Source organism: Aedes albopictus, chromosome 3 (assembly GCF_035046485.1).
Source record: "Aedes albopictus strain Foshan chromosome 3, AalbF5, whole genome shotgun sequence".
Taxonomy (NCBI): Eukaryota; Metazoa; Arthropoda; class Insecta; order Diptera; family Culicidae; genus Aedes; species Aedes albopictus.
In genome coordinates this window covers 35,852,711-35,867,789 of record NC_085138.1, presented here as the reverse complement: position 1 = coordinate 35,867,789, position 15,079 = coordinate 35,852,711, and the positions used below count along the sequence as shown (strand labels likewise).

Below are 15,079 nucleotides of genomic sequence, written 5' to 3'. Positions count from 1 at the left end.
TCCTCATAGAGAGAGAGCTCGTCCTAATTCGAAAACGCTGCTCCGAGATACTGCGCATATGCTACAGTTGTTTCTTCGCACTACCGAGGCAGTCGTCAGTACCGTACATTGATGATATAGGAGAGTTTTGGGCGTAGTTTAAACGTCAGAGTCGATTTTAGCGCCACGATGGGTCCTGATATCGATAACATCCATGTGGGATTCCGTCTGCTCTTGTGATCTCCAGGTGCAACGATAAGGGAGGCTGTGCTGGAAGTTAGAGGTACATATGGCCATGATCTTGGAGGCGCTGAAATCGGTAAGTCGTAGGCTGTTTCCGTTCGTTAAAAATTTAAATCTTCTGAATTACTCCTCCTGGCTTCTGCAGCGGCCGGACTCGCGTTAGAGCTGCGCGTAGAATGCGTTCTTGTAATCATCAGTTCTTCCGGAGTGATCATGCTAAAGAAACAACCCTTATTCTTCAACCTGCACATTATTTCGTAGATCGGCCACCAACCGATCACGCGCCTCCGCATATTCGCATCGTAGATCCTGTCCAACACCAGCGCTACGATACCGAACCGCCGTCATTCAGTAGATCGGCGAGTATGCGGGTGTTCCCGATTAAGAGATCGGCAGTGTGTGAACTCTTGCATATGTTAAGGACAAGCTTATTGGAATCCCAAGATGGCCAACTTTTGCACATACTCACGATTTTGAGCGTACAAATCTCATTAATACCTAAACCTAAGCTTATGACAAATTAGCAAGAACATTATAAAAATTCTACTATCGTTAGAAGATGACATCTTGACAACCATAAGGCTGCTGGGGCCCGTGGTGCAGTGGTTACACGTTCGCTTCATAAGCGGCTGATCATGAGTTCGATTCCCAGGCACTTCTTTCAACGGATTGAAAAAAAAAAAATTCCCTTCCTTTCAACTTCACAGCACAGTATCGATCTATCATATTAAGCCTACAAGTTATGCAAATAGTAAGAAACTATGCCACATCATCTTCAGAGTAAATTAACAAACAATCTATTACCATAAGTCTGGCATTAACGCCCCAACGTGAACCCACTGCCACACAACCACCCAAGTAACCACGCTGTTGCCTGTTAGTCACTAGCAGTCATCTAATTGGTTCTATAGAATATGTGAGTGTAGCTTATCTAGTGTTACTGGACTAGACTCAGAGGGCGGTTTCAGGTGCCTAATCGCCTAAACGTAGAAAGTCACCAGTACTTTGGCGATCAAATTAATTTTCTTGCTTTTCTCATATTTTCAAGTCATTACTATTCAAAAGTTTTTTTTAATCTCAGTCAGTATTCATATTTTAGTTTGGTATTTATGGTTTTTTTTTCAATATTTCTATATGAATATCACTTATTTCTTAGCGATGTTTAGTTAGTCCATTTTCATATCAACTTCTGCTCTATTTTTCGTTCACCGCAGGATAACCTGAGTATAACTTCCGAAAGCAACGCCAACGTCCGATTGGACCGGTCGTTGAGTGGTTCCGTTACCTCTCTGAATACCACCGCCAGCAGTACCGCGAACAACAACAGCAGGTTGCCTATCACTTTACCTTAGTATCCAGTTTCCAATTAAATATCTTATTTTATATTTTATTTCGTTGAAACCCCTGTTGTGTCCTGCCTGTCCCGAAGAGTTGATCTGTCTCCATCGCCATCGTCTACGTCGCTTTCGAGCGGCAGCCGACCGATCCGGCCTGCACCGTTGCCACCATCGGCGTCGTCACCGGCATCAGCTAGCGATACCCCGACCAGTGGACGGCGCCTAGCGCCACAACCCCCCGTACCTGCACCGAGAAGTTCGCTGGAAAACGGACGACACTCGCCGGAAGACAACAATGCCATCGACCGAGTCAACAACAACAACAGCAACGCCAACGATAGCAGTACGCTGTTGAACGACACCGGAGGCAGCAGTAGGGAGGTACGGAGGATCTAGATCATTCGACAGTTGATCGGTCTTCTATTTAGAGTGTTTGTCTACTAAAAACTCGCTTCCCTCACTGCTACTTAGGACTTGGTTGAGGAAGTTTTTGCATCCACGCACTAACCCGGGTTAAAGTTATGCACGTTAAATATGTTGGTTTATTCTAATTGGCCTGTTCGGTGGAAGACTAATATAGCTATTAGGTACTATTGTAGGTTATCTGCACCTTGAAAAGATGTTATTGATGGGATTACGGTTTCTTCCTAGAACGTTGCTTCACAGACAAACAGACGTAACACTTAGAACAAATTCCATTATAAAACAAGGTCACTTATACGTAACCGCTCAAAGCTAAACGTACTGTGTTTGGCCGGGCCATCACTAGGTGGCGGTAGTGAGCAAACGTCAAACAGGAGGAAAAACGATGCCCAGCATCGTCAGTGGTCAGTGGGGACAAGTTTCATTCGTTTGAAACAAAAATATTCATGTTTATTCGCTAAACATATAAAATGTTTGAAACTAAAATTTTAATTTTAAAAAACTAACACAATCACATATTGACTTCGACAATACCCATTGAGGAGCCGTTCCGCCGTTGAGAACATAAACAAAACTCACAAGTTCTAGCTGTGTGCAGCTCGTTATAACAGGGTGTCTATAGTACACTACCTGGAAAAACCTGGATAACCGGGAACCCTCAGGGAATTTTATTCAACAGGGAAAATCCTGAAATACTCAGAGAATATCATGAAGACTCAGGGAAATTTTGCACCAATGAAAAACAATAAAACATTGGGTGCATGAATAAAAAGTAGCGAATTTTATTACTTGTAGATCTACTGAGAAATAGAGTTCACAGAGTTTTACTACATCATGGGTCTGAATATAAAAGTTTTCGATTATTCAGATTATCTAGAAAATCGGCCACAACGGTTTTTTTTTCAGAAATTCTGTCAGGGTTTCTTTCTGGAATTTCTTTGGAAATAGGGTATTGGTTCCCTTTTTAAGCATGTGGCTCCCGTTTTCATCCTACGAAAAACAAAGGATTAGCACTCTTTGTTTTTCTTGTAAAGAGTGAACTAGCAGTGATTAAAACACGTCTGGTTAGAATGAACGAACAAACACGAATAATATATTTTTCTCTATTTCTAAATGACATCAAATAGGCATAGGCTACTACGACCGTTTCCGTTTCTTCTTCAACACTACTCCTAAACGGCAACAGTCAGTCCAATCAGCTTGGCCAACTTCTCCAGTCTTGTGCGCGCCAACGGCTTCGTTAGTAAGTCTGCCACCATGTCCTCTGATGGACAGTACACGCACTCAATTTCTTGCTTCTCAACGAGGTCCTTAGTGAAATGAAATTTCGTTGCGATATGCTTCATTTTCCTCGTCAGTTTCTCCCTCTCCATGATCTTCAGGCAACTTTGGTTGTCTTCGTGGATAACTACCCGCTGCTCATCGTTCAGCTCCTGCAGCAGTAGTTTCAACCAAAGAGCTTCTTGAGCCGCCTCCGCAAGCGCGATGAATTCGGCTTCCGCTGTTGATAATGCCACACACGTTTGTTTACGGCAAGCCCAGCTCGTTCCTCCGTTGATCTTAAACGTAAAACCGCTATGGGACCGGTCTCACCTCTTCTGCTCAGTCGTAATCGGTAATCGGCGGTCCCCTTCAGGTACCGTACCACACGTTTCAGCTCGGTCCAGTCCTCTTGCGTGGGTTGATTCGTCTTCCTGCTCAAGATGGATACCGCAGTCGAAATGACGGGTCGAGTGTTGACAGCTATGTACAGCACTTTCCCGATCAGCTTCTGGTATTCAGTGTTGGTCTCTAACGGTGCCCCCTCATTGTCGCTCTTGATGTATCCAGGGTCCAACGGTATTTTAGACGCCTTGGCTTCCGCTAAAGCGCTTGATTCCACCACCTCTCGGATGTACTTCCGTTGACTCAGGAAATAATCGCCATGCTGATCTTTCTCTACCTCCATACCCAGGTAATAACGAATATCAACCAGTTCGCTGATCTCGAACGACTTCCTCAGTTTCCTCGCGAGCGCTTCAATCATCGTTGGATCTTCACTCACCACCACGAGGTCGTCGACGTATACGAGGACATAACACCATCGTCCTTTCACCTGCTTCCGATACAGGCACGGATCGGAATCACATCGTTCTTCATGTAGCTTCTGGTTCCACGCTCTTGCTGCCTGCTTCAGACCGTACAAGGTTCGATTCAGTCGGCACACTTTGCCTTCGCTTCCTCTTTGTACGAATCCACATGGCTGCCGCATGTATATCTCCTCCTCAAGATCGCCATTCAGGAATGCGGTCTTGACATCGTACTGCTTCACAGTCATGTTCTTTTTCGCCGCAACTGCCATCAACGTTCGGAAAGTGGTTTGCTGTACCACCGGAGCAAATACTTCATCGTAGTCCGGCCCGTATTGCTGACTAAAGCCTTGTGCCACCAATCGAGCCTTGAACCGCACAATTTCTCCGTTGATGTCACGTTTCATTTTGAATACCCATTTGCATCCTACCGCTTTCCGTCCTGGAGGGAGATCAGTCAAACATTGGTTGGGATCGGGTCTGTTGTCCATCTCGTCAAAACCCTCGAAATCGCTGGAATCGTCCGACCTGACCTGAGAAATATTTTCTACGGGGAATCGTTTGCCTTGCATATGAAAATCTTTGTACTTGCCTGGTAGTACGTGCTCCCGTCCGCTGCGCCTCAACACCTGTGACTGAGCAGGTGGATTTGAAGATTTTCGCAGAGGGAGCACAGTCACGTCAACTATTGTGTCCGTAGAGGTATCGTTGATGTCTTCATCTTCCGTTAATTCATCATCAGTTTCGTACGCTGCTTCATCAATGCTTTGGATGATGGGAACGTTTGGAGTTTGAACTGGAGCGCTTCCGAAGTCCACCGGCACCACCGTGCGATGCTGCCTAGCCGGTAGAGCACACCCGCCAGTGCACTCATCGATGAAAGTCACCTCTCTACTCTCCAGGAAGCACTTCGTACTGGGATCGTACAAGCGGTAGCCCTTCGTCTCCTCCTCAAATCCAGTCAATACGCATGGTCTCGATTTTGGGTCCCACTTTCGTCGCTTCTGCTTGGGCACTTGCACCATGGCCTTCGTTCCAAACACCCTGACGTGGGAAATATCGGATTTCTTACCGCTCCAGACCTCTTCAGGAGTCAATCCGTGACCGCGAGTGGGAGACCGATTCACAAGGTAAACCGCCGCTGCCGTTGCTTCTGCCCAGAAGGATTTCGGAAGGTCTGCTTCGAACAGCATGCAACGCGCACGCTCCGTAATCGTCCTGTTGGCACGCTCTGCCACCCCGTTCTGCTCGGGCGTGTAATCGTTGGTGGTTTGGTGCCGTATTCCCATCTGACTCAAGAAACTTTGAAATCCATCATTAATATACTCCTTACCATTATCTGTCCTCAGGATCTTGATTTTTCGTCCGCACTGGCGTTCCGCCTGCGCCTGGAATTCCTTGAATCGACCGAGGATCTCTTCTCCAGATTTGGTCTTGAGGAAGTATACGAACATCCTACGCGAACGATCGTCAATGAACGTCATGTAGTAACGGCTGCCAGATGGTGACGGTACCTCCATTGGTTCCGCTACGTCCGAGTGGATCACTTCCAGCAACTCTTCAGCTCTTGAACCGCTCTTGCTGAACGGTATCCGGGTCTGCTTCCCCATAGGACACACCGTGCAATCGTTATGCCCTTCGCTCGAAATTTGCATGCCGCGCGCCACACCACCGGCCAATTTCTTCACGCTGCTGTAGTTGAGATGTCCCATCCGCTTGTGCCAGGTTTCAAGCGATGCAATTGCGGAACTCAACATTGCTTGAACTGGTTTCCTCACCTGCGCTAGCTTGAACAATTCGTTCTCGATGATTCCGGTTGCCACCAGATTCCCTTCAGAGTTGAAGATTTCGCACCCGGTCGATTGGAACACGATCTTGAAGCCTTTCTTCACAATCTGAATCACCGACAGAAGATTTGTCGATAGATCCGGAATGTACTGCACGTCCTGGACAGGAATACCATTCTGCCCACCCTGGCAGGCCGGATAGAGAGTGGCAGTCCCACACGCTTTAATCTTCATCGATTCCTTGTTGGCAGCAACAACGACCCCGCTTGCTACACGCACGTCTTCCAGCAGCTCTAGATCCCTCGTCATGTGCCTTGTTGCACCCGAATCCAGTTACCACTGCACTAAGGGCCAGAATCGCAATCTAGCGGAACAAAATTAATTACTCCAAAACGAAGCATTTCCGACACATGGTATCTTCGACAAAGTTGCTTGACATCAGCAGGGGCATCTATAGCTAAGAACGTAGTAGTTCGCAAATCGTCCGCATAGGTGGCGCCACCATCTAACTTCTTTGTTTTACGTCCTAGAGACTTGGCGTCTTCGGCAAAGTTGTTCATTTTGGCAAAATAAACAACTCTTTCTCAGACGTCCTAATTCCACAGCCTACTGTTTTCGAGTTATTTCAAAAATAAAATACATTCAATGAAAAACCAGTTTTTAAGCTTATTTTGACATTTTTACTAGAAACCATGTGAGTTTAATTTTTTTCCCAATGCAAGTATGTCAAACCAAACACATTCTATGGAAATATATTCAATATTATCATTAAAAATTTGAAATTAAAATACAAATTCGAAAAAATAGTGTGAATTTCAAGCCTTAATATCTCACAAAGCGCAAAAAATCGCAACTTCAAATTTTCAGCAAATACGAAGCAATACTAGGTGAACATACTGTCAAAAATTTGGAGAGGTATTTTTTGGTGTTTTTGAGATAATAGCTTTTTAGTAACACCATAAATATAAGTAGTACCAGCGTGTAACTTTTTACTGTTACACATTAGAGAGTTTATGTCTTCGAGAAAGTTGTTCATTTTGACTAAATAAACAACTGTTTCTTAGACGTCAAAATTCCACGGCCTACTGTTTTCAAATTATTGTATATAAACTAGATTTTATTGATAAAATTTGTCAATAAAACACATTTTGATGCAATAGTATGAACTATTTTTTATTGTTTTAATTTTTACGATACATAGTAGGTCATGAAAATGTCAGTATACCATTATCAGCATGGCTCAAGGTAACTTTCAATTTTTTGCATGTTATTTTCCAAATGTTTTAAGCTTAACCTTTTTTGTCAATCATTTTAAATTTTAGAGCGCGAAATATCTTGCTGAGGGCTCGTGGATTTGTTCCTGGATGGAAAGGACGTTAATCAATCTCTAGAGATTGTGAAACTAGAGCTCCACGAAACTGACATTTTCATGACCTACTATGTATCGTAAAATCGAAAACAATAAAAAATAGTTCATACTATTGCATCAAAATGTGTTTTATTGACAAATTTTATCAATAAAATCTAGTTTATATACAATAATTTGAAAACAGTAGGCCGTGGAATTTTGACGTCTAAGAAACAGTTGTTTATTTAGTCAAAATGAACAACTTTCTCGAAGACATAAACTCTCTAATGTGTAACAGTAAAAAGTTACACGCTGGTACTACTTATATTTATGGTGTTACTAAAAAGCTATTATCTCAAAAACACCAAAAAATACCTCTCCAAATTTTTGACAGTATGTTCACCTAGTATTGCTTCGTATTTGCTGAAAATTTGAAGTTGCGATTTTTTGCGCTTTGTGAGATATTAAGGCTTGAAATTCACACTATTTTTTCGAATTTGTATTTTAATTTCAAATTTTTAATGATAATATTGAATATATTTCCATAGAATGTGTTTGGTTTGACATACTTGCATTGGGAAAAAATTTAAACTCACATGGTTTCTAGTAAAAATGTCAAAATAAGCTTAAAAACTGGTTTTTCATTGAATGTATTTTATTTTTGAAATAACTCGAAAACAGTAGGCTGTGGAATTTGGACGTCTGCACGGAAAAGAATGTTGTGGTAAAAACTACTATATCAGGGGGTTAAATTAAGCGCAACCTACCTACAATTTTCAGCAGACAACAATGTCTGATTACGCCAAACAGATATGCAGTCGATTTTACTATATATGGATTAAAAGGCTTTTCTGTTATTTTTACCATGTCTGTAGTATTTTGATATTCTTGCATTTTACTACAAACACAGTTAATTTAACAACATTTAAAATTACGTAGTTTATAGTAAAATTAACTACATTCTTTGTTATTTATAATATGCGGTCGTGTAGTAGTTTATATGGTAATTACCAAATTAAAGTCCTAAGTCTAGAACATTGGATTTTACTGCTGTTACTATATATTAAATATATCGTCGGAAAAAATGTGAATGAAATCATATTTCCAACTTAATGTTTAACGGTTAGGAACAGCAGCGAAACCTAGGTTTCGACTTCCGACTTCAATTTAACACTTAATTTATGTATTCTAATATAAGAATGAAGTAATTCTTAAAGTAGAGTCAAAAAGTGATTCGACGTTCTCCTTTGTTTGACAGTCTGTGTAGGAAATATACTGTTCACATTCAATCTCTACTTTAATAATCACTAGATACTCGTAATGATTGAAAAGACTATTTTATGATTTCTGACCTATTTCTATTTGTTCACACAGTTCACGTAGTTTACACAGTTATACAAAGAACTTCTTAAGTCTAATAAATTTTTTCGCATCGATGTTGTACACATTAATAGGCGGGCCGTCGAATACCACTACATTATAAATTTTTAAATCTAATTGTCTTTCATATACTTCAATTGATGCAAAGTGGTAAGAGTAATCACCAACAAGCCATGTTTGACAAGTTAAAAATAGTTGGTCTTGGAATACAAGCAAATCTTTAATTTCATATAGTTCAAGTTTCCGCATGTTATCCTCTGATTTTGTGACAAAATCTCCTATTTTATATTCTGTGCCCTTGTATGTTGCTAATTTGCAGGCGTAGTATTCGCCAGATTCCAGGTTTTCGGTAGATGCCACAAAATTGAAATATGGTAGTTCAGGGACCTTTATACGCACCGCACTCGTGAACGAAACATTTTGCTCATTAGCAGACCAATTCTCCATGTTGTGCATAAAATACATGTGAGCTTTAATACACAATGTCAAACAAATGTTTTTTCTCGATGTGATGTTGCGACTGTATTGTTTGAATATTTGATGCATGGCTTCAAATCTGAAACTCCAAGTATACCTGGCCGGACCTATTTTCTTTATGACATCGATATAATGCAGAAGAATATGAAATTTAGGTTTCAAGCTCGCACTGAATAGTTTCTGATAAAGCGTATGGTGATAGACAATTTGTTCGTGAAGTACACCTAACATTTCCGTATCAAAGCTCGGTAGAATAACTATTTCTGAAAGTTCAACCAAAGTCATCATGAAGTTCCAGACTCTGTCATTTTGAGGAATTAAATCTCCGAAAATTAAAGGAAAGTAACGAACTAGTAGCATCATCTCACGAGCCGTCATTTTAAATGACGATGACTTTATCTGCTTTTGCGTAATGGCCTTAAATGTCTTTTGTTTTTCAGTACTACCGTAGTTGAACATTTTAATGCGATAGTTAATAACATTTAATGAAATTTTTAATGTGTTCATCATATAATCAAAAACGAACGTGAGATCGTACGCACACACACCATGCGAAAAAAAGTCGTGCATAACGTCAACGGCCACAAATTCCCCTGCATGATAGTGTTTCAACCTGTTGAAGCCACATTCTTCTTTGATACCCGACTCTTTTACGGTTTTTGTTAAATCTTCTGCATATGACTCCTTATTTCGATTCATGCTTGAATCCAAAACGATAGATTTCTGGCACTGGTTCTTATTGAGCCGACAAAACCTACAGTACAAAAGGGAATTGAAGGAAGTTACATATCCCATCAGTAAATTAATACCTAAATTGTCGCCTAGAATTCCCATTAGTACAAAATACACTTTCACTACCCTACTTTCAATGGTTAGATCAATCCCGTCTCGCTCAAGCTCAATCAAAACATCTACAAGTTCACTCAAAGCTTTTGTAGGTCCATATTTTGTAATGTCGGATGCTTTAATGAATCCAGCAACGAAAATACAACTCAGTCGTGACGAATAATGCGAAGGAATAGTCGGAAAACTGTAGTACAACCCGCACACCTTGTGAGTTCCTGAATGAGCACCTATGGCATCATTTAGTTCTGCTTCATCTGAATACAAAAAATATGGTATAACCATTTGCTCGCCGTAAGTTTTCCGTACTGCTTTCCACAGTGTACCATTGACAACATTCGATATTTCATTACCTTGTTCCAGTTTTCCCATATTCAGTACGGTTTGTTCAAAAATTGACCCAGTTTCAAAAAACTTTTTGAGTTGAAATTTGATTGGTGTCAGACAACCCTTCGACACAATATTCCCAGCTTCATCTTTGTAATTAATAGTCTGAGGAGCCTCTCGCATATTCAAATTTTGTAGTTGTGTGTTAAGCCTTTGTTCCGTGCAAATGAAGTTGAACGGGTCGCGTAGATCGTTGATAAGCTCTGAATTTAATTGATCTTCTTGAATATTTGATACTTCATTTAGAGCATCTAGTATAGGTATTACAATGTCCTCGGTAATGTTTTTCTGTAGTTCAATCACGTCTTTTCTACTCATATTTTTTTTGCCATGTAGATTAATTGTGAAACTTAAAAATACTTCTCTTAACCTATTTCTTATTTCTAGAATTTGTTCTTCCTTACTTTTAACGTTTATAGTATTCTCTTCATTTTCAATAAAATCAATTCGTTCATGGTTTTCGATAATCTGGTCGTTTTGTTCCTCTGGGACTGCATCGATAACAGGTAACAGACATCCTTCTTCTTGTTGGTTCTCCGACGGTGTGCAGCTTTGTTGAAACAAGGTATGGTGACGAGCATTTATATGACGCCTGTACCTGTGCACGTCTTTGAAATGTGCCGCGGGCCTACACGCTGTACACTTGTAGTTTGAAATGGATGGGGCCCCGTGATCAATTTGCAGGTGTTTCAAGAGATCATTGATGCTTCGAAAAATGTTCGGACACAGAAAGCAATCCATTACTGGTCTTCTTCACACTGGGATTCCAGGTATTTGATCAATTGGAGGAGTTGGCTGTTCTTGGATTTTCGTCGGTAGTCAATGCCGTAAAAGAACCTGGTTAAAAAGCACCAGTAGGCTTCGCAACTATCGGAGAAATGATAATCGAGAACGTGCTTCAATTTGATTATAACGTCCAGACATCGCAGGAACGATGGCAGTTTGTATTCAAACTTCCCGGTCACGACATACAGTGAATCAATGTTCTCGAGGCAGCCTACAGCATAAATACGTGGTGTCAACTGAATCTTTGCAGCTTCACAGTCTCGACGCAATGCTTGGAGATCTTCAAGATACTCGTCGTTGGTTTGGCAAAGGCAACACACTTCGAATTGTGCCTCCAATATCGTGGGAAGCTTTCCGCCAGCTCGTCGCGTTGGTTTGATAAGCGCTTGGAACACGTAAGAAACAATCAATTCACGACCGGCTAGAAATATAGAGATGTTTTTTTTTATTTATAATCATGTTTTAATTTTTATGTTTTTATGCTTACCCTGGCAAACAGGTGCTTCTTGCAAATGTCTCAGGAGTTGCAGAGACCGATCGTCTTTGATTTCGGCACTTCGGACGTACTTTAGAAACTTCTCCGAAAACTGCTCCCAATCGTTAAACAGTTTTTCACATTTACCGAAAAGCTGTTCAAAATCCGAATCAATCTGCAAAACAGAATAAAAATATGTCATTCACAAACATCATAACACTATACAGTCAACTTTCGTTCGTTGGGCTACGTTTAGGTGGGCTTCGTTTTAACTGGGCGCCCGTTAGGTGGGCTATAGCCCAGTTAAAACGAAGTCAAACGCCACTTTTTGACGTGAAGCACGATTTGTCTAGGTTGGTAGCCCTGAATTTCTATTGTTAGAGATTATTTGACAGCTGAAAACTCAGCCCACCTAGTGAAAGTCTTTCACTAACTGGGCTAAGAGCTTAGTGCAACGAGCGAAAGTTGACTGTACCTACTAATGCCACAGACAAACGAACATAACACCATGAACATTTGTCAATTCAAAACATAGATGTGAAAAACTGTTTCCCAAGAATGCACTGGGTTTAGCCATCTACGAATTAGATGGCAGAAGCGCGTAAATATTAAACACGAACGAAAACAATTCGAACTTCACCACCGGTAGATTTTCAAACAATCAAATAAATTTAAAGGCCACTTAATCAGTGTACGACAAAGTATACTGTTACATCTGTTTGTCTGTGATCATGCGTTAAATATTTTCCGTGTGTGAAGAGATGAACGTACTCCACTCTTCACAAGCGTCACCATAATATTATGACATATATGAGAAAAATAGCAAAACAAAATCGTGAAGGCAGGAAAACAAGGAGCGAGTTCGATTTGCAGGACATGGAAATCATGAAATTTTATTAAAAATAGTGGTTCATTCCTTATATAAAGCTTAATTACCTTCTTCAGATAGGTTTAGTGCAGTCGATTTGGCCCCACGAAAGATGTTTTCCTTGTCCGTGGAAGATTTTGGTTTGATCAACGCTTTTTTGTTTCGGTTGTGGAACCGATCGTAAATCAAACCGGAGGGATGCTTTTTTTCAGCCTTGATGTCTCTTGGGTTGTAGTAGGTCTCCTGCAATATACATATGACGTTATTATTATGTTAATTAAGTACGTCTAAAAATATTTACAGCGAATTCATTTGAGAAACGTTCAGCGATCAACTGAGCAAACTTTGCCATGTCAGGGAGTGGAAAGTAAAGATCGTTGGCGATATAATAGTCAACGACCGTGTGCGCCAGATATTTCCGATGAGTGACGTTAAGACTCTGATGCGTTTCGAAATATTTGACGACGATTTTCCCCTTTTCGTTACGACTCAGAATGTCGCGCAGCAGTTCGGACGTCACGGAAGTTGGCAGCAGGCGATGCTTGAAGGGATTTGTGTGGAGTTTTACTGTTGTTGGTTCAAGAACGACTGGTGCAGCTGCTGGGGCGCTTTGAGATACGCTCGATGTGCTTGCCGATTGACACATGACACTTTTCGGCCACAAGACCAACTTCTGCCGCAGCGCAAATTTATGTCCCGTCCATTTGGTCACCGAAAAGACGTCATCCAATGACTTTTCATCCATTTTCTCGAGATATTCGACTGTAAATCCGTGTTCTGCAGTTCGGATTTTTCTTTACAGATATTGTTTAAAAATTATGTTTTTAAATACTTACGAACGAGAATCGCATAAATAGCGGGACTTAAATTCCATTCGCAAATCAGCTTTTCAAGCTCCGGATTATGGTTCTCCTCTGCAAGAAAAAAAAAAAAGAAGAGAGGGACTGAGTATTTTATTTCTTGTATTTAAACACAAATAAATCGCTTACCTTCAATGATTTCCGGGTCATCCAGTGCGGCATCCACTATTACGTTAATTTTTTCTACTTTCTCCAAAAGACTCATTCTAAATTCACTGATTTCACGAAAATAAAACTTGAAATAAAGGCACACGCGTCTGAATTTGAAGAGAACTCGTTTACAAAATGGCGCGCTGTCAAGCATCGAGTTGCGCTGAGTGAAATTTACTATGTTCATAGTAAACTTAAACGCAAAATGTAGTCAGCTGAAAATTGTCGGTACAACACTCTTATTTCACCAACAAACATGGTAAAATAAAGCAGTGAAGAAAAGATTTTGAGGTTTGTAAAAAAAACATGGTGATATTTACCATAAACATGGTATTTATAGTATCAAAAGCATTCTTTTTTTAACTACATAAAATAGTCAGAAATACTATAGGTTTTTTTAAGAAACCATAGTATTTTTGACAAGAATTCAGTTATTTTGACTAATGTTGTTGTTATTTTCAATAGATATAACTGTAGTTAATTCAAACATTGGTTGCTAACCATATTTACTACAAGATTTGTTTCCGTGTGAGAAAGAGTTGTTTATTTTGCCAAAATGAACAACTTTGCCGAAGACGCCAAGTCTCTAGGACGTAAAACAAAGAAGTTAGATGGTGGCGCCACCTATGCGGACGAGTTGCGAACTACTACATTCTTATCAATAGATGCCCCTGCTGATGTCAAGCAACTTTGTCGAAGATACCATGTGTCAGAAATGCTTCGTTTTGGAGTAATTAATTTTGTTCCGCTAGATTGCGATTCTGGCCCTTAGTGCACTGGTTTGCCTCATGGCCGTCAATCGTCGAAAGCACAGTACAAAAGACATCAGCTTTCTTGCTCCCTGATTTTGCAATGTGGCCAAATTTGCTGCATTTTCTACACTGCGGGCCTTTGGACTGCGCGAAATTGTTTCGGTTTTTCGCGTTGCCATGGAAACTTTCGGGTTTTGTTTGAAACTTACCCTTAGCAACGAACGATGTTTTTTCGCTTGGCAACTGTTCTTCCTGCAGCAAAATTGTCTTGATGGAATCGCCCGTTATGGCCGTCCTCGAATTCTTCAAAGCCATGACCATTGGCTGGTACCGCTCCGGCAGCCCGGCCAGCAGGAGTACTCCGACGAAACGTTCCGGGATAGGAAACCCAATCTCGTTCAATTGATGGCACGTTGAAATCATCCTGTTCGCGTAGGCCTCCATGGTTCCGCAGGATTCCAGATCGGTCCGAATCAGCTTGTAAAGCAATCCAACTTCACGCGTCAGGCCAGTTTCCTCGAACGCCACGTTGAGCTTCATTCAAGCCTCCCGAGCTGTCTTCGCGTCCCGTACATGGTAGTAATTGGTCGGTTCCAGGAACAGGATAATCTTCCCTTTTGCCTTCTTGTCCTTCGTAGCGTCCACCGCCTCGAACGTTCCATCTTCCTCCCTCTTGGGCTCGACGGCTTCCCAAAGGTCCTCCACTTCGAGATAGGTTTGGACGGCAAATTTCCAAGTTGTCCAATTTTCTCTGCCGACCAGCCGTTCGATTCCGGGATTCGAATTCGCCATCTCTAACCGTTACTCTGGGCCGAATAACCTCTTGTAAAGAGTGAACTAGCAGTGATTAAAACACGTCTGGTTAGAATGAACGAACAAACACGAATGATATATTTTTCTCTATTTCTAAATGAC

General features: G+C 41.1%; 3 protein-coding genes across 5 annotated transcripts in view; 1 reads left to right on the top strand and 2 right to left on the bottom strand.

Moving 5' to 3' along the window:
* Positions 1-15,079, top strand: part of LOC109419262 (E3 ubiquitin-protein ligase Nedd-4-like) — a 99,193-nt gene that overhangs the window by 67,193 nt on the left and 16,921 nt on the right. For 2 of the 3 annotated variants that reach the window (XM_062856495.1, XM_062856496.1), the window contains exons 5-6: positions 1,437-1,552; positions 1,652-1,940. The exons of the other annotated variant lie outside the window; for it this stretch is intronic. In XM_062856495.1, coding sequence (XP_062712479.1) covers positions 1,437-1,552; positions 1,652-1,940 — 405 coding nt within the window. The remainder of the gene's footprint in view (positions 1-1,436; positions 1,553-1,651; positions 1,941-15,079) is intronic. 3 annotated transcript variants of the gene reach the window in all.
* On the bottom strand, positions 9,608-11,755 carry LOC134289855 (uncharacterized). Its single transcript, XM_062856498.1, has 2 exons — positions 11,547-11,755; positions 9,608-11,480 (listed from the first exon to the last, which is right to left on the bottom strand). Exons 1-2 carry the CDS (start codon positions 11,734-11,736, stop codon positions 11,014-11,016), a joined length of 657 nt encoding a protein of 218 aa, XP_062712482.1. The 5' UTR covers positions 11,737-11,755; the 3' UTR covers positions 9,608-11,013.
* On the bottom strand, positions 12,431-14,180 carry LOC134289856 (uncharacterized). Its single transcript, XM_062856500.1, has 4 exons — positions 13,392-14,180; positions 13,239-13,316; positions 12,704-13,179; positions 12,431-12,645 (listed from the first exon to the last, which is right to left on the bottom strand). The coding sequence occupies exons 1-4, from the start codon at positions 13,597-13,599 to the stop codon at positions 12,463-12,465; spliced, it is 945 nt and encodes a 314-aa protein (XP_062712484.1). The 5' UTR covers positions 13,600-14,180; the 3' UTR covers positions 12,431-12,462.